General features: G+C 41.1%; 1 protein-coding gene across 6 annotated transcripts in view; it reads right to left on the bottom strand.

Moving 5' to 3' along the window:
• Window positions 1-24,553, bottom strand: part of RPS6KC1 (ribosomal protein S6 kinase C1) — a 90,630-nt gene that overhangs the window by 19,938 nt on the left and 46,139 nt on the right. For 4 of the 6 annotated variants that reach the window (XM_065679400.1, XM_065679401.1, XM_065679404.1 and 1 more), the window contains 3 exons: window positions 20,007-20,099; window positions 8,331-8,378; window positions 6,649-6,781 (listed from right to left, as the gene is read on the bottom strand). In XM_065679400.1, the coding sequence (XP_065535472.1) occupies window positions 6,649-6,781; window positions 8,331-8,378; window positions 20,007-20,099 (274 nt within the window). Of the gene's footprint in view, window positions 1-6,648; window positions 6,782-8,330; window positions 8,379-20,006; window positions 20,100-22,171; window positions 22,280-24,553 lie in introns of those variants that run through there. The other 2 variants (XM_065679405.1, XM_065679402.1) reach the window with 2 other exon arrangements.

The raw sequence follows: 24,553 nt of genomic DNA, 5'->3' as shown, positions 1-24,553 counted from the left end.
TGAAGGGAGAAAAAAACCCAATCTTGCTGGTTGTGATGAAACCAAGTATATTAAACATAAGAGGGAATTCTAAGAGACCAAGGGCCCTGGCCCTGCCAGAAGAGCCCAAAGAGCAGGACCTTGCCTCTGTGAGAAGCAGTGAGCCCATGCAGACTCTTAAACCAGGGCTTCTTGCCTTGAATACAAGTTACACAGCCCTAGAGCAGCGCAAAGGCAAAGCTGGGGCGCTGTGGTGCCTTCTGAGCCCTGCAGCTTGCATAGGAGTTCAGAATTCCTGGGTTTCAACTGATCTGGTAAAAATAAAAGCTGTACATTCCACAATTACCAACAATTCTTTTCTAATATTACATTTGTACATTTATTCATGCTTTTGCTATGGAATGGCAAGGACAGAAGAGAGAATGAGGAAGAGCAACAATATATGTGTTTTTATAGATCTGTGAAAGATTTTCTTCTCTTTTCCACACTTCTGTCTGTGACCAACTGATTTTCTTAGCGTAAGTGAACTGAAAGATTAATTCAATTAGAATAGCTTTAGTAAACACTATAATTACTTTAAGCAAACAGTAAACTGGGCAAAACCAACTTTGCCCAGTTTATTAACTGGGCATTGAATTATTCAGGCTCTTTTCAAACAATAAGATCTCATTTGACAACCATAAACCACTGCGTTTAATAAAACAGTCTTCCCCATCCTACCTGCACTATATTAATTAGTACAAGTAGATGCTAAATAATTCCACCTTCATATTACTAGTGGTTATTATTTGTGCTTCACAAATGTCTTGTGAAGACACAAATCTCATGTTTCAAAGGGTGTTCAGAGAACATGACCCACATAACTGCAGCTTTGGACAGGGCTTGGCACAGCTTTAATGCAAATATTAGCATTACCACTTCCTCAGATGCAAACAGTAAGAAAACATCTTTCTGATGGAAAGCTGGGTTGAGCTTTGATTCAGGGATACAGAAAGCTCAAAACCTTACTTGTGTCATCTATTGCCACATTTTCTTCCTGTCATTACTGGTGTGCATTTACATGTGACACCTGAACAGCTTTCACTGACCTAAATGTTTCATACCCCCACATTAAGGTAAGAAGTGGCTGGGCTGCCTGTCAGTATGAAAAGGGCAAGAATTATCCTTGCACAACTTAGCTTTTCACCTATTAAGAGGTCAAACTGCTCTCAGGACAACTTCTGCCTTTTGCTCCCTCCACCTCACATCATCCAAGATTTCATGCAACCTCTACTAGTGTAGCTTAAGAAAGTCTTAGTGTAGCTTAAGAAAGAAGACCCAAGAAGGATTAAGGGATGAAAACAGATGTGTTGAGATCAGTCCTTCAAAACCCCACAGAAAAATGACTGGAAGAGTCAAGGGGCTCTGTGTTTTAGTATGTTCAATATTTTCAGCCAACCTAAAATTTGCAAGAGAGAAAATCTCTGTATCCTTACAGTATTCAGGCATTCACCACTGACACCTCTGAAAACAGACAGAACTTGCAAGGACTCATTTGCTATTTGTAAATGTATCATCTTACCTTTTTATTAAAAGTAATTGTCTTTATAATCACTTGGACCTAAAAATCACAGTGGAAATGACAACTTCCTGCAACTCCAATTCTGAGTTAAATGCAAGTAAAAGCAAACAAAAACATTATTGCATCCAAATCTGTTTGCACACAAACATTTCAAGTCTGGCCTCCTGGTCAAGTAGAAATACGTAAATAAATGCTATTCAATAATTGTGTTCTATAGTGAAAAACAACAATTTCATTCCTTTCTGAAATGTCCAATCCAGGGTCAAACAAGAGTAATATTTGTATCTGGGTATATAATTATGCCTTTATGAATGACATACTAATAATCTTTCCCCCTCTCCCCATGTGTTGTGTAAGATCAAGAAAACCCATTAGCAAGCCATGCTAATATAGTATCAGGAATCTGTAAAAAGTAAAATTACAGAAATCAATCCACACAAGTAAGCTTCAGTCATTGTCAGATAGTCTAACATACCAAGTAACTATAAAAGCTACCGCTTTAAGCTAAAGTTTATTAGTGTTTAATATGACTTCAGAAGTACAGTATTAACTAAGTATTATTTTCTTCGACCATGAACTACAACCAACCTAGCTCACACTATCTGGCTTGATTAGCACATGAAAGCCACCAAGTTCTACATTCTTCTGCAGTTATTCAATGTAAAATTACTTATTAGAATTGCCTTCACCACATTTCCAGAGAAGATGCAAAGACTTCATAGTGCATATCATAGGATAAAATGAAACCTAACAGATCAGCAAATTTAGTCTCCTAAATATGTTTTTGTTCTAGCTGACAAGGAAAATTGATGACCTGTTAGAGCCTTCCTCAGCCAGTGCTCAGACACTTACTGTTGCAGCTTCACATCCTGAAAGGCTGGCTGGCTAAGGAGACATATTCCAAAATAAATCAACGACTTTTGCCAGCTCGGCCCATGAGTTGACTCTGAAGAACAATATACTCCAATTCCTGCAGAACTGGAATGCAGCTAAGAATGCAGTAACCACTGTGTTTAGGAAACTCCAAAGTCAAAGTGAACAATCCAGGCTTCCCAATAATTGTGATTGGATAGGGAAGAAAACCAGAGTACTGAAAAACAACTGCTTGAATTATTCTCCAAAACTGGGCCCAGTTCTCTACATCACTGCATAAGAATTTGTTTGTGCCCAGAAGTACCAATCATAAGTCATGCACCTCATGTGAATTAATATTCTTCCTTGCTGGAAAAAGAACCACCTTATGGTTTTCTTAGAATCACTGTTCTCCTTTTCAATGAGGACATGGTAAACTTCATGATGCTACTATACAATGACTACACTAAATTATGCTTGTACAGTTTCTAGGCCAAAAGGGAACCAGACACACAGGCACTACCATGATACAAGAGCATTTCACAGCATCCCAATGGCAGCCACAGTGGGGTCACAGTGTCCACATGAATTTGAAGCTCATCTCCAACCAAATCTCTAACCTGACAATAGTTACTAACACCAGAGTCATACATGCATGGCTGCTGGTGAATCTCTGCAACAAAGTTTGCTAGTTTAGGCAAAGCTCCCATTTCCCAACGCATGTTGAGAAAAAGCCATTATTTCAAAGCAGCCTCCTGAAAAAGACACTTGCCAAGGACCGTATCACCTTTCCTATGTTTTCTGATTGCTGTCGAAAACCTACAGATAGTACCATCTCCTCCCCTGAGGACAAATGCCCAGCTCTGCAAGCCAGAACACTAACATGGTGTTATCTCTTCCTGCCTGCATGCAGCAAGCCTCTTCAGCATGAAGTTTCTTGAGTGCTCTCCAGATTGATAGGAACTCCAGCTTGTTCATGCTTAAAGAGATTTGACAGCTTCTAACAGCCACTTAAACTTTGATGTCCCGTGGAAGCCCCCGAGCCTATTTTTGAAGCATCTGTTTCTAAAATTTCTGGAGTTAGTAGTGCCAAGAAGAAGTGAGGCCTTATTAACATCAGATTGGCTCTCTACCACACTGGAATTTGCCAAGTGTTTTCCAACAAAGCTATAAGATAACTTTATGGACTTCAGTGCTTCTGTGACACTGCTGAAGCCTCTATCTATGGCCATGAGAAAAGTGTGTAAGAGAATCCAAGACCTTACTCACCCATACTGAGCATGCAGTGGCACAGAATCATAGAATGGTCTGGCTTGGAATGGACCTTAAGATCATGCAGTTCCAACCCCCTACCACATGCAGGGATGTCTCACCCTAGAGCAGGTTGCTCCAAGCCACATCCAACCTGGCCTTGAACACTGCCAGGGATGGGGCAGCCACAGCTTCTCTGGGCACCCTGTGCCAGCGCCTCAGCACCCTCACAGGGAAAAACTTCTGCCTTAGATCTAACCTGAACTTGCCCTGTCTCAGTTTGAACCCATCACCCCTTGTCCTATCACTACAGTCCCTAATGCAGAGTCCCCCTCCTGCATCCTTGTAGCCCCCTTCAGACACTGGAAGCTGCTCTGAGGTCTCCTATTTTTATTTATGCTTTATGCATGTAGAGCTAGAAAATTAAGCACTTCTGAATCATTCCAGCATCAGACTCCCAGGACAGGGTCAGGTGCACAGCTCATGCAGTTCTAGAAGGAACACAAAACTATTGCCCCAGTTAGGGATCTGGGATCAGGCCTTATATCTGCAATACACTTGTTATATGCATTCTTGGGCAATTTACCACTTTTTACCCTAGCTATCCCTCTGTAGAACAGAATATATCACTCCTTTTCCCTTCCTTCTGCCTGTTCGGGGCCCTGACAGCAAATTCATGAAAGCAGGGAACTACCCTTAAATAAATTAACCTTATTAATTCTCTAATCATCAGGGAAAAGTCCTTATAGCACATCATTTGTGAATGGCTTGCAAACAAGGATAGAGGTGAATCTATTATCCAAACTGCTTGCTGTTTTATCAGAAAATGAGGGAAAACCCTATGCAGTTTGTAACTTGTAGATGTAAGTGTCCAAGTCAAGTGAACTCTCGTATCATGTGTTACCAACAACAGCCTTCACCCACATCAAAATCCCTTCTGGTCCCTGCAGCTCTCCTTTTCTTCCCCAGCACAGTCCTGCATCCTCTCTGCAATGCTTCCCAGTTCTTCCCACAATTCCTACCCCTTAGTCCGCTTCAGAGCTCTCCCTGGAGAAAGCATTCATATCTCATCACACCTCCTCTCTCAACCCCAGTTCAAAATAACCCATGTCCCTTGCGTGTCTTCTCTTGCATGGCTTTGACCAACAGTGGGGAGGAAGACAGCATGAGTTGTAACTGCCTCCAAGTACGTGCTTGATGCCTGGACAGCCAAAATGAGGATGTTTGACAGGCACCACCTTCACTGTTGGCAAAACAAACCAGTGGCCTGAGGTGCTGCACAAAGCCAGTGTTGCACGAACCTGATTTAGAAGGCACTCAGTAAATTAAAAATCCTTCCCCCATAGAACTCAAACCAAGTTACAGCTGATGTTGGTAACAGCAAGTCATTCAGGCGAAGCACATTTCACTGGATTTGTGACCAAGATGGCTAGGAGAGAGTCATTCATTTTTAAGCACAACACTCCATCCATCCCAAATATTAAGCTGAGGTTTCAGTTCTTAAATGAAAGAGCTCTCGTCATGCAATGTCTTGTTTTTTCTCACTACTGTCACAATTAAGTTATCACTTCCAGGAGATCACCTCTGTCACTGCTCACATTAAAGCCTTCCTTAAAACTTCTGTTCTCTCCATTTGACCACTGCTCCGCCCAGATTCCACTACTTCTTTACCCAGTTTTCCATCTGTCCTGAGAAGGGATGTTCTTCCTGAAGAGCAAAACTGTAGGTCTTCAGAAACTGCAGAAATACTAGGAGTTATCATTTTATCCTGCCTCTAATTCTTTGCCTATGCCAGCCTTAAGCAGTTCGTATCTGACATGGGTTGAGGGTGGAGTTTTTGTTTGGTTTGGGGTTTGTTTGGGACTTTTTAAACCTTATTTCTCTGAACAAAATGTACCATCTTATGTGGACATTACAGTTCAGGTGAGAGCCTTCAAGTTATTCTGTTGAATTACACACACCTCAAGGAAAGCAGCACTGTACAGAGCAGCACTGTACACCCTCCAGATCACCATCAGGCAGTACTGTAATGTGAGGCTTTTCTTCATGCGTCACTGGCCACGGCAAAATGAAGTCACACTTAGCAGGAACAGTCATTCATGTTGCAAAGTGAACTTTAAATGGCCTCATGTGACAAATTGTTCAGGAAAAAGCCAAAATCTAAGTTATTAGGGGGAAAAAAATAATATTCAATATAATAAAATTACCTTCTTTATCAGTTAGCTTAGTTCCTTTGTGTCATCCGTTCTGAGTTACTAACATCTCCTAAAAAGAGAACTATTAGCAGTCCCCAAATTTATATTCTGCACTCATTCTAAACAAGTACGGATAATTACATTTAGGGAATATTTAAATCCAGGTGTTAGACAAAAAAAATCAAAATGCAATTATTTTGTGCCACCTGTTCCCTGTACATTTAACAGGAATTTTAGAAATGGTTTGAAGGCACAACTCCGTGGCTCTGCTTTGAACTCCCATGTGATGCCAGTAGCTATTTTCTTAGCAATCCAGACCAGAATAACTATGCATTATTAACCAATAGGCAAATGCTCGTGGTTTTTAGCAGAGAGTTATTAAATTCTTGTGTAAATACTTGTCATTTTAACTATAAGATGCTGAAAAGATTTACTAGCCAAAGTTTACAACAGTAGCCAAAGACGTTAGTTCTGAGAGATGACTGTAAATACTGCAGACAGCTGTTGCAGTCAAAGCACTCTTGTCTCCTGTAGAAAATAAACAGTTGGAAGCTTTCAATATTGCTACAATTCAAGTAACCCATCAGGATTTGATGCCATTTTAAAGAGGAATCGGATCCGCTGCAGAATGAGGGGGAAAGAGGGAGAGAGACAGAGGATGGGAATGGGGTGTCTTACACGACATCTCCTAGGCACACTAAACATGTTTTAATCGGATGCACAAGAGATTAATTTGATAATGAAATGTTCCATTGATTAAAACTTAAACCTTTGACTCTTTCCAACAATAAACTTAAACGAGAGACAAACCTTCTGCATGCTGTAACACGAGGAAGACAGACTCCTCGGAGATGATGTACTTGTGCAGACACACCATGTTGGGCACGCAGCGGGGGATGATGGTCGTTCTGCTCCTGCTGTACTCACTACTTTTCCTTAGACCCTGACAGAGAACAAAAAGGTCAGTTGTACCCTCAGTTGCCTTTGGAGCCTGCTGTGCTCTGTGTTTATCAACCAAACTAATCTATCCGAGTTACTCTGGGCTTCAGAGAAACCACTCATCTGCTGCTCTATGCCCCTCGGTCCCCCGAGGCTGTGCTGATGGCATCTGGCGCATTTCCAGAGAACAGAAGATGGCACAAAGCTGCCATTAAAATCAATTACATGGGTCAATGTTTTTATTAGAATCTCTCTCAAACTAAGTCATCAGGATGACACTCAGTTATTTCCCTGTGACCTTTCTTTAAAATTTGATTTTTGTGTGTGACCAAAAGACACTATTACCAAAAAATAAATCCAAGTTCTAAAGACAAAACAGTGCCTCAGCCTTACAGGTAACCCTCACGTTTCCATTGCAGCACCACAACAAAAAGGAATGGAAGGATTAGTCTCCTTGAGAGGTAATGATTTTTTGGGAGGTAGCACAGAGATGAAGTTGCCAGAAGTGAAAAAATTGATGTGGGAGGGAGAAAGGGAGGGGAGAGAGAAAGAGGGGAAAAAAATTATGTCAATAGTGTGACCTATTACAATATTGATAAACATAAGCAGTTAAATGGGAAATTCAATGTTACCCTATCTGCCAGTAGACAGAGTGAGCTTCTAATACACGATATTCACTAATAATCCTTTCTGAGGAACAAACAGGTTTTTCTGTACCCTGCACATACTTAAGACAATTTCAAAGGCCAGATGCACAAAGTTAAGGCAGGGTTGTAAGCCAGACCTGAAGTTACAAAACGTTAATATCCAATTACAGAGCCGTGTTTGGGACAGCAGCTTTTCAGCCCTTGCTCCCATCAGCAGTGGAATTCCTGTCAAGGGGAGCCTGAAATAATGGCCACGGTAACAATGCTCCTACTAAACTAATGCTCAGCATCACAGCTGCTCTGAGCATATTGTGATCTTGATCTGAGTGCTTTCTGAAACACAAGAGTAATGTGAAAAATTTCATCCTGACCAATAAACCATTCATTCGATCGTTCAGTAACATTAAACTCTGTTTTCACAGCCTATTCATGTAAAACATAGGAAAGCAATTCTGAATAAGACCAGTCATCGATTTCATCCAGAATCTACTTCAGCCAATCTTATATTCTTCAGCCGAGAGAAGACCAGACATAAAGTGTTGTGGATGTACTTGGGCTAAGGAGAATTTTCACCTTCAGTAGCAGCCTGCACGTCCTGAGACACAGGGCTTTACACATGCAAGCCCTGCAGCACAGTGATTCTTTACTGAAGCCTGCTAACGTGTTGGTCTCAATAACCAGTGGCAACTCAAGTGACTAAACAGCTCATCTGGACACTAGAAACGTTAAAAAGAAAAGAAGGGAAAGCAACTGAAAGCCAAATACAAAAATACCAGTGGGCTTAATAGGGACGCATGTATTAACATCATATAACACAGGGATAACACTATACCTTAGATGCAAATTGATTTTTGTTTAATTTAGGAGGCCAAACTGTTTAGAGGAGTAATAAAAGACTTTACCCACCTTCAGTATAAAAGTCTGTTGCGTTCTAGTGTCCATCACAAGCAAAACCTAAGCAAAAAGTATTCAGGGAAATATTTAAGATTCACGTAAGTCAACAAAACACAGTTCTTCAATTAAGAATATTCAACATGAGAAAGGAAGCTATCAGTAATCATTAAACCACAAAAAATTTAAAGCCTTGTGGCATATATTTGTTAACCAGCCTTCCGTTAGACGAGAAATATGATTGAGGATATAGATCCCTAGAGAGCTACCAGAATGTGCCCCAATTTCCAATCAGCTAACTTACAGAATGAATGCTAACTTGGTAACAGAAAGAATGAGCACTTCATAATTACAGCAACAATCTAGCAGAACCCAGTTTACAGAAATGCAATGGTAGCAACACAGTGAAGCACAAACAGTAATCTTCACATAGCTGTACCTATGTCACTGCACTAAAGTCCTCACTGTATCTACCTTCCTAGTGCATCACTCTTTCCCATCAGGCTTCCCCTAAATCAAATGGGTTGCCTGCCAGTGGGTTACCAGAGGGGGGCTTTTGTGGGTTGTTTCTTTGGGGGGGTTGGTTGGCTGTTTTGGGGGAGTTTTGGGGTTTTTTTCTCAGGGTGGTTACATACCTGCTTTCCAGGAAGCTAAGCTAGAAGCTGGCCACACACATGCCCAGGACACAAAAGAATGCTTTTATCACCTGTGTAGTCACTGCTGTCTCATTCCTCCACTGGCATTTTCGTTTTGCAGCACTCATAAGCCATAACAGAAATTGCTGCAAGGAAGTCCCTTTGTGCTACTGTAAACTAGTATTAATGTAACAACACCATCAACAAAATAAAGTGGATTTATTTAGGGAGAAAAGAGTGGATGGGTTTGCTGCAGAGAGAACACCTACAGCTGCAGAGAGCGTACGCTTCTGTTCGCAGTGCATCACCTCTACTGAAAGCACTTTAAACACAGCACCAATGAGGGAAGTATTAAAGAACAACTACCCTCTTAAGCAAGCTCTATTTATTTATGTGTTGAAAACAAAAATATACGTATTTGGGAAATGGCATCTTCAGGGAGCTGGAACCCTCGGCATCTCCTTCTTGGAATCACCCTGCTCAGGAATTGTTTTCAAACTCCAAGAACACAGATGCACTTGAAAAGCACCAGCTGCAAGACAGCCACAGCAGCAGCACAAGCACAACCCTCCTCCAGCAGCAAGAATTTACAATAGATGTTGTTTATTTACAATAGATGTTGTAAAGTTCTAGTCTAAACACTCACAGTCAAACCAAAACATTTAGGCTTCAAAACATCAAACACCTAAAGGGCTGCAAATGCCAGCACTGGGGTTAAAAGACTTTGAGTTCAGTATACAACATGCAGCAACTCCAAGTCAATAGGATGGACGCAGTGAAGACCAAGTTAGCCTGCATCAAAAAAGCTTTCTTGCAGAGGAATGACATGTCTGGAGTAACAAAATGCTGGATTCATCAGGAGAACAGGTCTCAGAGCAGGGTTGCACTTCATCTCAAAGACCTCCTTTTTTACTAGGGTTGAACCCACATTTAAAAGCTGTCCTATCTCTTCTGGAAAAAAAAATGAATAAATCAACAGAAGTTGGTGTTTCTGAGATTTTTTGGACAATGACACAGAATTTCCATGTCAAAGAAAAGGTAAACCAAAAGGCAAATGTCCCCAGGCCACTGAGTTTGCTGAACAACTTCTCAGGGCTCTTACCTGGGCCTTCCAGACACAGTGGAAACCAGGTGAATACATAACTGTAAAACTGGTTTTGTTATCCTCGCTTAACCAAAAGGTGTTAAAATTAAAACCAAACACAACCAACCAAGAAAGAAAACCAAAATAACACGAGAAAAAAAGAAAAGCCACTTCACAAGAGGTGCCAAAAGAAGACCAGAAGGGTTCAGAAAGGACTATGAGCTTACAGTCACTTTCCTTCTCCTCCCAAGTTTGTTTGTAACTAGCCACTGTTCACATTGAGGCAATAAATACGAGAACATATGTGATTTTTTTTTCTCCAAATGTGCCCTTTGACTGTCAATATCTCCCAAACAGGTGTTGGCTAAATGATTATAAATTGGCCTCTGGATACACCTCTTCAACTGAGCCGTACAGGACTGGCGATAATATAATTAGACCTAAAAACATCAGGCTGGTGAATGTTTTCCATCTGTTTGGCAATAATGTTTAGTTAACAATAGTCTTTAAAAGAAGCACCTTCAACTTCAGTTCTTAAAGTTATTTATAAGGCCATTCTTAACACACCAGCACTCTTGCTAACAAGAGCTTTAGCCACTTGGAAATTATTAGCCATACGGCTGTATATGAAAAGGAATGGCAGCATTTAACATCTGTATCTCTCCAGATTTACAAGCACCAACCTCATTTAAAGTCATTTCTTAATGAACAGTTCCATGGTCTGTATTAATATTATAGTTGCATGCACAAAGATCATAAGGAGCCAAACATTTTTTTAATACCAACAGTAGGCCAATCAGTAATGAAGCTGTCAGCATAAAGGACAGAATAATAGCTTCTTTAACCCTCAAACAGGATTTGTTCATTTGTAGAGTAGAAGACACCAATTTAAAAACTGCTCATGGGTTTGCTCACCTTTATAAAGACAAAAATCTAATTTGGTCCTAATTTGATACAATTGTCTTCCCAATAAAAGGCTCCTAAAGCCATCTTTTATTCCATGATAAAACAACTGCTATAACTAAAACTGTCATGAAATAATTACCTTTGATAGCATACCTTATTGCACAAATACAATTAATGTATTCCTCTCTTTCATTTTTCACACTTGCTTATCAGCACTGTATTAGCATATGGTGTACAGAACAGATTACTGAGCCCTCGCCCTATAAGACGACATATAGAATGACTACCACTAACACGACTAAAGCAGACAACAGGTCCCTTTAGGGCTAGCTTCATCTGTCGTTCTATTACAACATCAAAATGAAAGCAGCAGCTACAGTTTTATAACTGTAATAACAACAAATAATATTGGTGTGCCTTTGAGGTTAACTGCCAACATGGACGAAGCAGTCTCACTAACCAGCTTCTTTCTTTTACCTTCCCATCAAGCATCAGACCTTCCCGCAGTGAGCATCATCTCCAGCTCCACTTCATTTCATGGAAAATTATTTCTTTGCTGATTCAACAGTGACCTTTCTGCAAGACTCTCTGCCTCAAAAGGCTATGGAAGAGCCATAAAAGTAACTTTAGAAATTCACCTAGTGATGCTCCATTTGGCCCTGGCAGACTGCGCACACGGTCCCACCTAACCAAAAACCTGCTTCAAGGGGAGGCAGCCTGCATGCATATCACAAAAAGGTGGTTTAACCAGGTTCACCAAATCATTAAAGGACTACACGAATGAACAAATCAGTATCAAAAAAACTCAGGAAGGGGTAAGAGCAGGAATGAGATGGTCACAAGTATATTTGCCTGACGTTTTATCACTCATTCAGAGCAGAGAAAGGTGAGCAGCTCTTGGATGCACCACCAGGCTCCTGCAGAAATGCAGTAACAGTAAACCTGTCATTGACCCAAATGTCAGCTTACTCTCCTCACCTCATGCTTTACAGCCAATTTCTAGACAGTAGAGCTATCCCAACAAGCCCTTCCTGTTTGCATTCCTTCACACTTCTCCCTCATTGCAAAATGAGGGTGCTTCAGTAACTCTTTTTCTAAGGGTTCTTTTTAAACTGCAAAGTGACAATTCTCCACCCCAATGGCACAATGGGGAAAAACAGGATTCCACACAGCATTCCCTGTGGCATAACAGTGTTCTTCTCTGAAGCAGATCACAGAGATACTCACATTAGACTCGGGTGCTTCTGGCTCACATAAGCTGATTGAGCCTGTTTCACTGATGATGACCACTACCATATTTAATACCTCCTAACAGTGAGCTGTCAGCTGTAACATTCAGCATCCTATCTTGGAGGGGAGGGAGAATGCACAGCAGGGCATTCCTAGGCCTGAGCAACTAGGCTGTGGCACAAAAGGAGACAAGGCAAAATCCTATTTGCAATACTAATGTAGAGTCAAGGTCTACATACCACGGCTGGCTTTTAGGGCACTTTTGCTTACTCATCCTTGCCCTGTTTTCCTGCACTGATGACAACCTCAACGTGGCCAAAACTACCAGCAGACAAACAGCAATTGCCCCAGATAAATATATAATGTAAGTAAGTGTCTTCAGCAGCACAGACATCCCTATTTTTAAGAAGCACTTGAGCTCTCAGGCATATCCCAAAATACAAGCCAACGCAGCAGTGCTGCATGGCAGCATCTCAGTAAAGTGGCAGAAAGCAATACCCCCCCCAACCCGTGATGCCAAAAAGGATTTTCTACTCGTGATTTTTAGGGTTCTTTTCTAAGTCAAGGGTTAATTCTGATGCTGACAGCAGCTACTTAAAAAAATTAGCTTCTTAGATTTGATTTACAGTGTATCCAACGGCTTCATGGTAAATAAATTAAACTCAATTCAATGTAGTAGGTACAATTAATTGGAGAAGAATAAAATAAAACCTGCCTGGTAAATAACCCTAGTCTAGCTTTAAAACAGTTCATTTTAGGATCCTTTAAATGCACAGAAATTAGCAAATGTTTCGGTATGCTAATTTTTTTTAATTAAAAGATATTTCTGCAGTAAAAGCTCTTTCATATGCACTACTGATTCTTCATCAAACGTTAAGTTTCCAACTTAACACCACTATAGCCGGTGGCAGCCTGAAGGTTTACCATCTGCTGCCACCCAAAGTCACGGTGGCCACCTTCAGAACATATGCATCAAAGCCCTGAGATAAGAGACTGAAGGAATACTGCAGAACTCAGCATAAGGGGAATCACAAACCCAGAGGCAGGCAACAGGCAAGTCACCAGGAAAAAAGGACGTGCTGAAACATTAGTCACCCCACCGAGCACCCAACCAAGGTCGCAGGGGACAACACTGGAAGAACTAAGGACTGCTCTAAATGCACTGCTCTCCTGAAGGGTGGCTTTGACATAAATGCAGTCCTCTGTCACACTGCAGACACCCAGTTCCCCTTTCTTTTCTTTTCCCCCTCTCTACCCCCTACACAGCATCTAATACTGACTCTTTTCTAGTCTTCACACTATCAGGATGTGCCACAGAACATACCTGTGCTTTTCATTTACTTGAGAAGGTTTTAACACTGACCAAAGTAAGCACCTTAAAACATGTTTGCTTACAAGAATGTGACTTTAAAGTCACTAAGGCAGGCTGAAGAATACCTCATGCCTGATCAAAGAAAATGGAATAGGATCTCTTAATGCAGCACCAGATACCAGAAAGGTTCTGAAGACACACCAGAGCTAAGGAATTACTTTAAAAACAGCTCCCTGTTATTAAATTACTATTCTACACTGAAAACACATCAGGTAATAATGTTACTAGTGGCCCATCTAGTAGTTCTGGTCCTTAGCTCCTAAACAAAAGCACTCTTACCATACAATTATAGACTGGTTTGGCTTGGAATGGACCTTAAGATCACACAGTTCCAACCCCCTGTCACTGGTAGGGACACCTCACACCAGACCATGTCACCCAAGGCTCTGGCCAACCTGGCCTTGAACACTGCCAGGGATGGGGCAGCCACAGCTTCTCTGGGCACCCTGTGCCAGCGCCTCAGCACCCTCACAGGGAAGAGCTTCTGCCTTAGATCTAACCTGAACTTGCCCTGTTTCAGTCTGAACCCATCACCCCTTGTCCTATCGCTGCAGTCCCTGATGAAGAGTCCCTCTCCAGCATCCTTGTAGCGCCCTTCACACACCAGAATCTGCTCTTGAGGTCTCCACACAGCTTCTCTTCTCCAGGCTGAATGGCCCCAATTTTATCAGCCCATTTTCACAGAATATATTCTCTAGCACAAGTCCTACAAACTCGAAGATGTATCAGATGACCACCCAGGATTCATCTCCTTGCATATACAGCTGGAAAATCCTGTTATAGGTAGTGACAAGACAAGCTGGTCACCCGAGTCTAGCGTGAGCACTTTGGACTGCCAGAAAACCTTAGCAGGGGCTGGCATAGAGCAGGATGCCACACTCAGGATGCGGTTGTGGTGACAAGGCAGAAGCAGGGGTGCAATTCCCCCCTGCTCTCCTCAGCTGTGTCCTGTCAAGGCTTCCAGGATTAAAAGATCCATTTAACACAGATTTACTCTTGTCACTTTTCAGATTATACCACCCAGACTCTCGCTCGTCTCCCTCTGTTGTTATAAAAAGATTACATTTGCCTAATATGTATGAGAAATGTGATTATCGCTTATCCTTGTACCTGTGCAATACGAATTATCTTCAGTTTGCAATTATTCCTCCTTTCAAACCATTATTCTAAGGAACTTAGAGCTTGTATATTCTATGACTTGCAATAATAGTGTACTTAAAAGACAAACGGTGCAGCTTTGAATAATGCAAATGCTAAGAAAGTAGCATAGAGTCAAACTTTCAAATACTTTTAGCTGGTTGGTAACAGAGAGGAAAGTCCACCTTCTTAGAGCAAACTAAAAACTGGCCAGTGAATGACAAATGGTGAAATATTAACCTAGGAGATATATGTGGCAGGTTTTACTAGAGAATACAGTTTACAGTGTGAAATGCCACTCAGCATCACTAACTAATCGCCTGGCACAAATTATGGACTAAGCAACTTAGTTAAGAAGACAAACTTAAATATTTAAAGGTCTAAAAGAAACTATCTCTAGAAATTATTTCTTTCTGGAGGCCTGCACTTAAATAGTCAATAACTTAGTTTCTATTTTATAAAGGGAAGGGCAGAGTCTGTGTTATTTTACCCAATCTCAGGACTCATGTCAGATGAAACAAAACATTCACTGAAGTCAAAAGAAATAGTGAGATAGAGAAGCTAAAGAGAGACTAAGGGTTATGACAACAGAACACTCAGAACTGTTCAGACTGGTATAAATGGAAAGACTTCAGGAAAACAAGTGGCAGGGGTTAAGGGAGAGGGAAGAAGGGACAAGAGTCTGGAATTGAGATTGTGCTATGTTGGGATAGAGAATGTGTTTTGAAGTTGAGCAAGTTTTGTTACTTGGGGCTTGAAATGTGACTGTAGCTTACAAATAATCCCACAGAGACAGGGAAAGGAAGGCAGTGAGCCAATAAATCAGTTTTGACAATGACCATGTAGTTGATTTGATTTTGTAAAACTTGGCAAGTCACTTAAGAAACTGAAGGGTAATCAAAATATAAACCAAGCTCTTAAAAACTTATTTATTTGTATTAACAGTTACTGCTATTACTCAGTTTCAGATTTGCAACCATTTTGCCACTGCTATTTTCCATTATGCCCTGTTTGGATGAGGAAACCTTGCTAGTCAGTTGAATTCACTATACCACGTTTACGTCCAGTTTCTATTTCGAAGTACCATAATGAAACAAGAATGAATGTCTGTACTGGATCGTGTTGTTGATTACAGCTCCCTTTTCCCCATACCTCTTAAACACACCCAGCCACTCATTCGAATCCATAAGATGATCTCAAGAAAGTTGGCAGTGTGCACCTGAGAGCCAGGAGAGAAAAAACATCTGCTATGGTGAACTCTGTTTTACAACTGCAACAGTCCTTATGTCACCTCGAAATACAATGTTGAACATTTAAGTTTTGAAGTGTTATTCACGCACCACACACACACTGCCATAAAACGAGCCCGTTTCTCCTATCCTCTGATTAAACTTCATTAAAACTAACCATAATCTGATTTGAATTCAACTATGGGGCTGCAGATTATGCGTGTGAACTCTACGTATATTCTGCATACTTCTGCTTTCTGGCACTTTCACTCATCATGTAGACAAGTAGTAATCACCCTTTCTAAATAATTAATAACACTGATTTGGTGGCACTGCCTATTTCTAAAGGTCAACTCATCCAAATGTATTACCACACTTCTCATGGTAGCATGACAGCCACAAAACATAACCAACCATGGCAGGGAGGTTGAAACTAGATGATCTTAAAGGTCCTTTCCAACCTTAACTATCCTATGATTCTATATTCAAGATGAACAGAATTACTTCCAGTTCTTCAGAGAAGTTATTTATTTCTAGAATCCTCTCCAGAAACTCAGAAAATTTTAGCAAAGAGAGTATTTTATTTTCTAAGGTTTCGCATTGTATAACAGAGCTTAACAAACAGCGTATTGAACAACAAGCCCAAATGTACAGACATCTGTGGAAGGACTGATCACAGTCACACCAGTGCCAACACAGACAATGTGGCGTGATGGGGGACCAAGGGAGGGGATAGAAAAGACATAAAAGACAGTCATTGGTTACAGAGGCATAGTTATTACTTAGTGCACTCTGCTTTCAAGATGAATCTTTAAATTGAATGAATCTAAATAACAGAGGGTTCTAAGGAATAAGAAATTGGGGTTGAAACAGCATTGTGAAGGCATCCAGCAGCACCATAACAAAGTCGTTTCTTTAGGGGCCAGTTCTAGCTTCAAAGCAAAGATTTGCCTAGGGCAGAAACTCAGCACAGAATCTGCAACCTTGATTTTTAATTAGGCAAATTTTGAAAGCAAAATCTATTATTCCAAAAAGAAGTTTCCTACTTCAACTACATGAACTGATAAAATAATTGACCATTCTACATTGGTGATAACAGTAGGTAAAATATTTAGCTATTAGCCTGTTTTCAATGTGGTACCTGTGGTAACACTAACAAGAGCTTTGCTGCCCAATCAGTAGCACCTCGGAGTCCACAACATTTGCAGGACAAAAGCCACCCTGATGATTACATTAAACCTCTGTTTTCAGAAACCTACTCACTGGTAGACTCTTCCCATAACAAACACATAAAATACCTGCAAACATCACCTAGTTAACCTTTGACACCACAAAGTGAGCAAGCAGAGCAGCAGTAGGATTCAAGAAAGCTGGTTTCCTCAAGCAAAGTGTAAGTCCTCTTGGGTCTAGTAAAATAGCTGGATTTACAGCACACATCCTTTGCATGAGAGCAGAAGGTCATCATTCTGTGACTTTTCACGTTTTAGAGAGTTTAATAATGCTAAGATCTCTAACTCAGATTCAGCAGAAAAGGGTTAACACAGCCAAAATTGTTAAGGTGACAAGGAAGGTGGAAAAGCAGAAAAAGGGGGAAAGATGCCGCACTGGGAATAAGCTAGGCTAAAATTAAATGCCTAATCATTCTGCCTAGCCTAAAATAGTTTCAGGTAGCAACAAGCATTTTGTCTGTGAAAATGAAGCCAATTCAAAACACTTCAAGAGGCTTCAAATGAAGAACAAAGACTGACATTACTCTGAGGGAAGGCACTGAACCTTTCAGCATTTGATGGAGAGCAGGTTAACAGCTGGTTTTCTCGAGGCAGCACTGTAGCACAGACACCACTCGGGGCTTCAAGCAGCAGCAGGAGAATAAGTCTGCAAAGCAACCACCACCATTTTTAAGACAGTGTGTTTAAGCCAGTCTTGCACAGGATTAGGCAAGACAGCAGTTAAAATATGCCAGTTACCTTCCACACATCCATTTTCTGCTGGAACTGAAGCAGCTACCACAGGGTTAGAACAGGAGTTCAGGCAAAACTCTGATGCTGAATCTGCTACAGACTTGTGACCAAAAGCACAGCATCTTCAACACTGGCCTTGAAAATCAGAATCCACTTTTAAAAGCAAACACCCTCTGTCATCTGCTTCGCTCCAGTGAGGATACTTGCACATTTATTCAGATTTCTCCATGATGTGAGCTTCAGGGCATACATAAGCAGAGAAGGAGGCAAAGAACAGTGATGGTGAGGAAGGAGGTGGGATGGTGCTTTAAACCAAAGGCAGGGGCATCCTCTCCAGCACACACATACACGTGCATACTCCTGCTTCTTATTCACATGCATTTTGTGTATGCATTATAAACCCAAGTAAAAGATGCTCTGAACATCTGGGCTTAAAGGAGTTTTCATTCACCTCACAACATTATGAACACCTTAAAATAGATGAAAACAAAAGGCAGCATACTCAGAATAAGATGAAGCTCATAATAAGGAGAATCTGGAAGCATGGATGCAGAGTACAAAGATACCTGAAAGAATATTGCCCCCTTTTTCATACAATAATTGAGCGTCAACTCTGCCCCTTATGATATTGTTCACACATGAGCATACCAGCTGCATACATGGGCCCATTATTCCTCACACGCATCTCCCACACTAAGATATTTTATTTCTATCATCACCAGAGCCCTGATTCTTCCCAACTCTGCCTGAAAGATCTGGACACATTCACTTCCCTCCTGCAACACTTACTGGAGCTGTGTGCTCAGAGAGATCAAGGAGATCTGATCCCACCAAGGACTCCAAAAGCTTCATTCTGATCAAGCATCTTTTCCAGTTGCTGTTCAATATTCTTATACCAAAATGAAGATACTGAAAAGGTTCATTTCCAACACTTCTGCAGCCTCACACTGCCAGGCTAATTCACAAAGGCCATGCCTACTGCATCTGTTTAGTGGCTACTAACTTAGCGCCTAATTCAACAGATAGGTGCTCTCTCCAACCCGTCTCCCTGATACATATACTAAGTGGAACACAGGCTAAACTATGTACTTACAACTGAGGAAAGAAGATATAACGCATGTGAAGTCAGAGCTGGGAAAACCTTGTGTACTATAAAAACAACTATAACACCTAATGTATATAGCCCTCTGAGGAGAGGTTATCAACTTAGGCACATAATTACAATAAAACAGGCAAAGAAAAGCAAAAAATTAGTCCCCATAGCTAGCATCAGTCCAACAAGAAAAAGAAACCGAGCAATCCAGACCTTAAGAGAGCAGCTACAGGTTTTCTGATGTACGATACAAGTGCATCAACTGACCATGCATCAGTACATCACGCACAAACCAAAGACAATACAAGGAACCGTCAAAAGGCACCAGGGAATTGGCATAGCAAAAAGGAAATGAGCCCTTACAGTCTGCATTAGCCACTGCCACATTGCTGAATAATGCATTATCTTAGAAGTACTTGGTAGGGCGATAACTAATCAGCATCATCAAAACAATGCAGCAATTCTTCTGGTCTCTTCATTAGGCTTGCAAAAATATCCATATGGTGCTTTCCTGTCTAAAGAAGGGAATACCCTGGGAGTTTGGAAGCCATGATTTGCATGAGTCCAAAGCAAACTTGGCTTCACTGCTGTATGTCTGTCTTGGCAGGGGATTTAAACTCCAAATTCTCAGGGAAGGAGAAGAGCCGTGTGTCCCCAAGCCCCCATTTCAAGTAACAGTTCAAAAGTAGGAATTTCTATCCCTCTAAGTTTCACATATTCAGCAGATTATTCAACTGAAAACACATCAAGTCGTCCTTACCCCAGTACTGTAACCATGACTTCACTTTTGAAAAACAGGCCTCAGCCTATTGAATGCCACCAAACATGTACCTTATCCTTTAGCTCAAATACATTTTGCATGACCTTACATGAATTGCTTAGATAAAAGCCTTTTTTCTTCTACTTTTGTTATTTTAAAGTGCAGATGCATTTGAGTCATTTTCCCCTTTTGTTTCATATCCTTAAGATCCACAGCTTCAAAGACAAAATGTCAGCATGCAGTCGATTTATGACTGAATTCTTGAAGAGCCACTGAAGAATTACCTTGTCAATCACCCCAAGGACTCTGAAGGCCTTCAGTTCCTCGGCAGGGCTCCTTAGGTTCCAAGAGGGCCTTGAACTTAGTGATCCTGGAGGCTAATGGAAGATATCAAAGATGATACATCAATCAGGGTGGTACTTGAAGGAAGACTGCCTGCTGAAGCAAATGCCAGGCCGAAGGAAACTAAATTTATCATAAATCAGAGAGAGTGAAGATGAAAGGAGAAGTTTTCTGTTTGTCCTTAGTGGAAGGGATTGGGAAAAAAAACAAGTTGCAAGTAAATAAAAATCATTGAGATAACATTGAATACCAAAATTTTAAAAGAAAATATAATTAATTTTTCTATTTTCTATGCTTAATGGAACCTGGCAATTGATTACTCAGTTCTTACCCATCACAATAATCAATCAAAGCCTTACAGGTATTCTGGATACAAAATAATTCAGAGATCACTGAGGGGAAAGCAAATTAGAGGCTTTTTAAGCCTGAAGAACATAAAATACAGAATTACAAACAGGGGTCTTGTGCTCTCTGGTGAGCTTTATGAAATCCTTTTAATAACAAGGTGCACAACAGAAATAAATCCTCAAATTGCCTTAGAAAAAGGATCTAGCTATGTATCGTTCATCTAGAAATTAACACCATAGCAAGAGAATTGGCAGAAGCTAACTATTCAAGCAGTTCATATGCATAGATTCCTGTCTGTGCTATGTTTCGTAGCTACTCGGCAAACTCAAAGCTTGCATGTCTGAGGGGGGAACAACATTGCAACTGGAAGTCTTCTGGAACAAAGATCAACCCCTTAAGCATCACATATACCTCTGGCACATTAACAAGCTTTCTCAGGAGAATTCATCAGATCTTCCTCTAAACACCCAACATGCAACTTCTAGCAGAACCACAGACCTGGATCTCTTCCTCAGAAATAAGGTAAATTCATTTGCAGAGTTGTTGAATACCAAACTCCTTTTAAACATAATCTGGCCTTCCCAGTACACTGCTGTTGCACAAAGGTAAAGGAAGGTGAAAGGCTTCTAAGAGGTAAAAGCTGTTTAATTTGTCAGCATCCTGAAGTAATATTTAACAAATACACGACAAAGGAAAACTGCTGGTAAGCAATTATGCTGTGGATGAAATGTTTGAGTGTCAAAGATCAAGAAATTTTTCCGTATGATCAGAAACTCTCAGAAAAATTGAAGATCCTGAACTAGGACAATTCGCTTTGCTTCCCCATAAGTGTTTCCCTCTAGCATCTTTACTGTGCTATCTCCAAAGGCCAGAGCACCTCTTCAAATCCCACCCCAAAACTGGTTCTGCTTCATGTTGCCAGTCAACCACCTTTTCTGCTTCCAAATTCTTTCCCCAAATCAACATTTAAGCATTGGCTGCAAAATTCCAAAGAAAGGGTCATGAACACATGTTTGAAAAGCATGGAGGAAAGTGTGCTTTTATGTTCGCCTACTGGGCTCAATGTTTAAAAGAGATTATTATTTATCTCCATTTGTCTGTTTTGTCACATAAACACTGCCAAGCGAGAGTACCAGCAGCAGTTATGATAAAACCACCCAGATTCTACATATCTAAAGGTTTTAGCACGAAGAAGAAATTAAAAGACTCTAAATGAACTTATTCCTCCAAGCCTAATCTAGGTTCCACATCCTAGTAAGCTGCTGGAAGGTCGAGGGAGCTCTTCTGTCAGGTTGTATTTTGAATGTGTGCAATTCTTCTGCAATAATGAGATATTTGCTTTGAAACAATAAGTTGTGCTAAAACAGAGCTTATCCATGACAAGATTTCAAAAGCATTCCAAGGAATATACTTAATGAAAGAGGCATTTCCAACTCCTCCTGACTGCTATACAATATTTCCACGTCTATCTGCATGTTATTACCTTTTAGAACCATACCCCAATAATCAAGCTTTTAAAGCTTTCTCTTATGGATAACACTTCAACCATGAATGAAGTTCCTATATGTCTATAGGAGTTAACAGCTGCCTAATAATGCTACAGAATCAGATTTCTTCACCCCTCATGTCTGAAGAGCCCCCCAAAAAAAACAGTAGGTATTTTTGGGCCCTTCTCTAGAACATCACCAATGACGGCACAGTCAGCAATACTGTGTACACACACTGCTTTTCATATATGCACTACACAGACACTTCTTACCTTAAAACGCTTTATAGTCACATCCACAGCTCCCAGTGGCTTCTCCATTTTTATCAGTTTCAGGTTATTTTTTGCTCTTTACAGTACTTTGGTTTCACTGTTGCAAAGTATAATAGTAGAGGCCAGTGCTGCGGAGGCATCATATTCTGTCGTGAAGCAAGCACACTCTAAATACCCAGTTCCCAGAACTACAGCAGTTAAGCACTCTATGAAGCCTCCTGCTTCTCTGAATAGAGTGAAAATCCAAGCTCTGCCTCCAGCCATCAGTAATAAAGAAAAGCTATCTCTCTCATCAAAAATAGAGGAACAGAATAAAATAACACAGGAAGGAGTAGCAAAGTCAAAAGCTTCCTTTGCCTATAAAAATAAGGCATTTATATTCTAAAGAAAGTGCCAAGCTATCTCTGCTGGCAGGTGGCCATCAGCAGCTTGTCCAAATGCTCAGCATGCTGCTCAGGTACCCCAGCATCTTCTCTCTTGTGCCTAGACCCTCTGTGTTTTGAAACCATTTCCAGACCATTCTGGAACCATTGAAACCATTCTGAGCAGCACAGCTGGAGTTACCTGACTTGGGACTGGCATCACCAGTTCCATTCCCATCACCACCTTTTGGCTAGTGTGTGCTAATTTCAAGTAGAAAGGGATGATGCTGATTGTGATACTGCCCTTTGCAAAGACTCAGCAGCTTGTGGCCTCCACCTGCCTTTGGAAGGCTCTAGTTGCAAGCTACACAATGAAACACAGCAATAGCTCCTGTCTCAGCTTTGGCATCACTGCTAGCAGTTGTAAAAGCAGGGGGAGAAAGAGAAGTACACCAAGAGCCAAGCAAGAGGAAAAGCCTCTTATGTTTAAACTCATTTAAGGCAAGAGCACTATCCCTAGCTCAGTGACACAAACACCATTTGACAGAAAATGATGCTACTGCTGATGTTGCCACCTTTGACAGCAGTTACCACAAAAGCTAAGGATACAAAAAGAGCACTTTCACAAACACCAGTGCAGAACTACACATCAAAATGTGATCTCCTCTCACCATTCGGAGACCTGTGTCTGACAAGTTCAGTAACTGTAGCATGGCCAGGCCCTTTTATATATATAAAATGGTGCACAAAGAAACAATTCTCTATATAAAAAAATTGGCATAAGTAGCATTATAAATAATTGCAAAGAGTGAACAAAACCCAAGCATTATAAAAATACCAAAGTCAAAACAGACCCAAAGCCTGTACATGCAGCTGTGCTGGGCCTTGCAGCTGACACCTTTGTGAGACTGCAGCTTTCCAACTGTCAATCCAGTGAGATGTAAAGGCTGTGCTGTAGCTCCTACTCAGGTTTGGAGGTGGCTCCCCAGAGCTGCTACTAAAGGGGCAGAGGAGAAAATACACCTTCAGTGTCTGCAAAATGGCCTGCTACTGCTGTTACACAGCATCCTTGAATGCTTGTTGTTGAGAAAGCCCTTGAGACTGCTGTGCTGTGCCAAAGGAAGAGGAGGACAGCATTGTTTTTCCAGAAGGTCTACATGCCTGTTTACAACCTCCAGAAGCTGCCTGCACATCTATGGGTCACAGCAAGGCTTTTCTCAATGCTTATAAGACCTGTCAAGTGAATTCCCAGTTCATGGTCAGTCACAGTTGCGTCAACTCCCTGTGCTTCTCTTCAGCCTTAAGAAATCTTCTACCCATCCGTAAGCCCTCTGCCCATAACCTTTTTTCAACAGTGCCAAGAGTTCTTCAAACACCTCCTCTTGTGCTCCTCTCTTCAGCACTCAGACTTGCCAGCAGCAGAGTGGTTACTAAGGATGCTATCCTTGAGGACTACACTGTCGGCTTTTGTTGAGGGAAGGTAAGTAATAAACTATTATTGTTATTTGTTTGGTTTCCATGGCATCAAAGATAATTTTTGCTTCCCAGCTCTGAGCCTTTGCATCTAGGGAAATCTGGTTTTCAAAGCAAAGGGCCTGGCATTTCAAGCTTGGGGGGAATGGCTTGCTTCCTTCTGCCCCAGGCCCCTAGAGAAAATCCACCATGCTTTACCTTCATGTGATGTTCAGATAGCAAATGGGTGGCTTGGGGTTCATTCAGCAGACAGTCTTTTGAGACTGCTGCACATGGCTCAGCACCCAACTGATAGCCCAAGACTTTGGGATATGTGAGAGGCTGAAGGGTGCAGAATGATAATTGAACCTGCACTTCTGAGCTTACCTCTTCCTTTGCTGGACATTTCTCATTCTGGTGGATAAGGAAGAAGTAAAATGTCATGTCTTGAAGGACAGGTAAGCCTAGTTTTGATGCTGATCACTGTGATTGCTCCTTGTAAGGGCACAACAGGAAGCACACAGCACTACACCAAACACAGTTGACAAAGCACTTCTGCCTTGCAACA

The sequence above is a fragment of the Lathamus discolor genome, chromosome 5 (genome assembly GCF_037157495.1).
Source record: "Lathamus discolor isolate bLatDis1 chromosome 5, bLatDis1.hap1, whole genome shotgun sequence".
Lineage (NCBI taxonomy): Eukaryota > Metazoa > Chordata > Aves > Psittaciformes > Psittacidae > Lathamus > Lathamus discolor.
The sequence above is the reverse complement of the archived record's forward strand: the minus strand, read 5'-3'. Positions and strand labels throughout refer to the sequence as shown.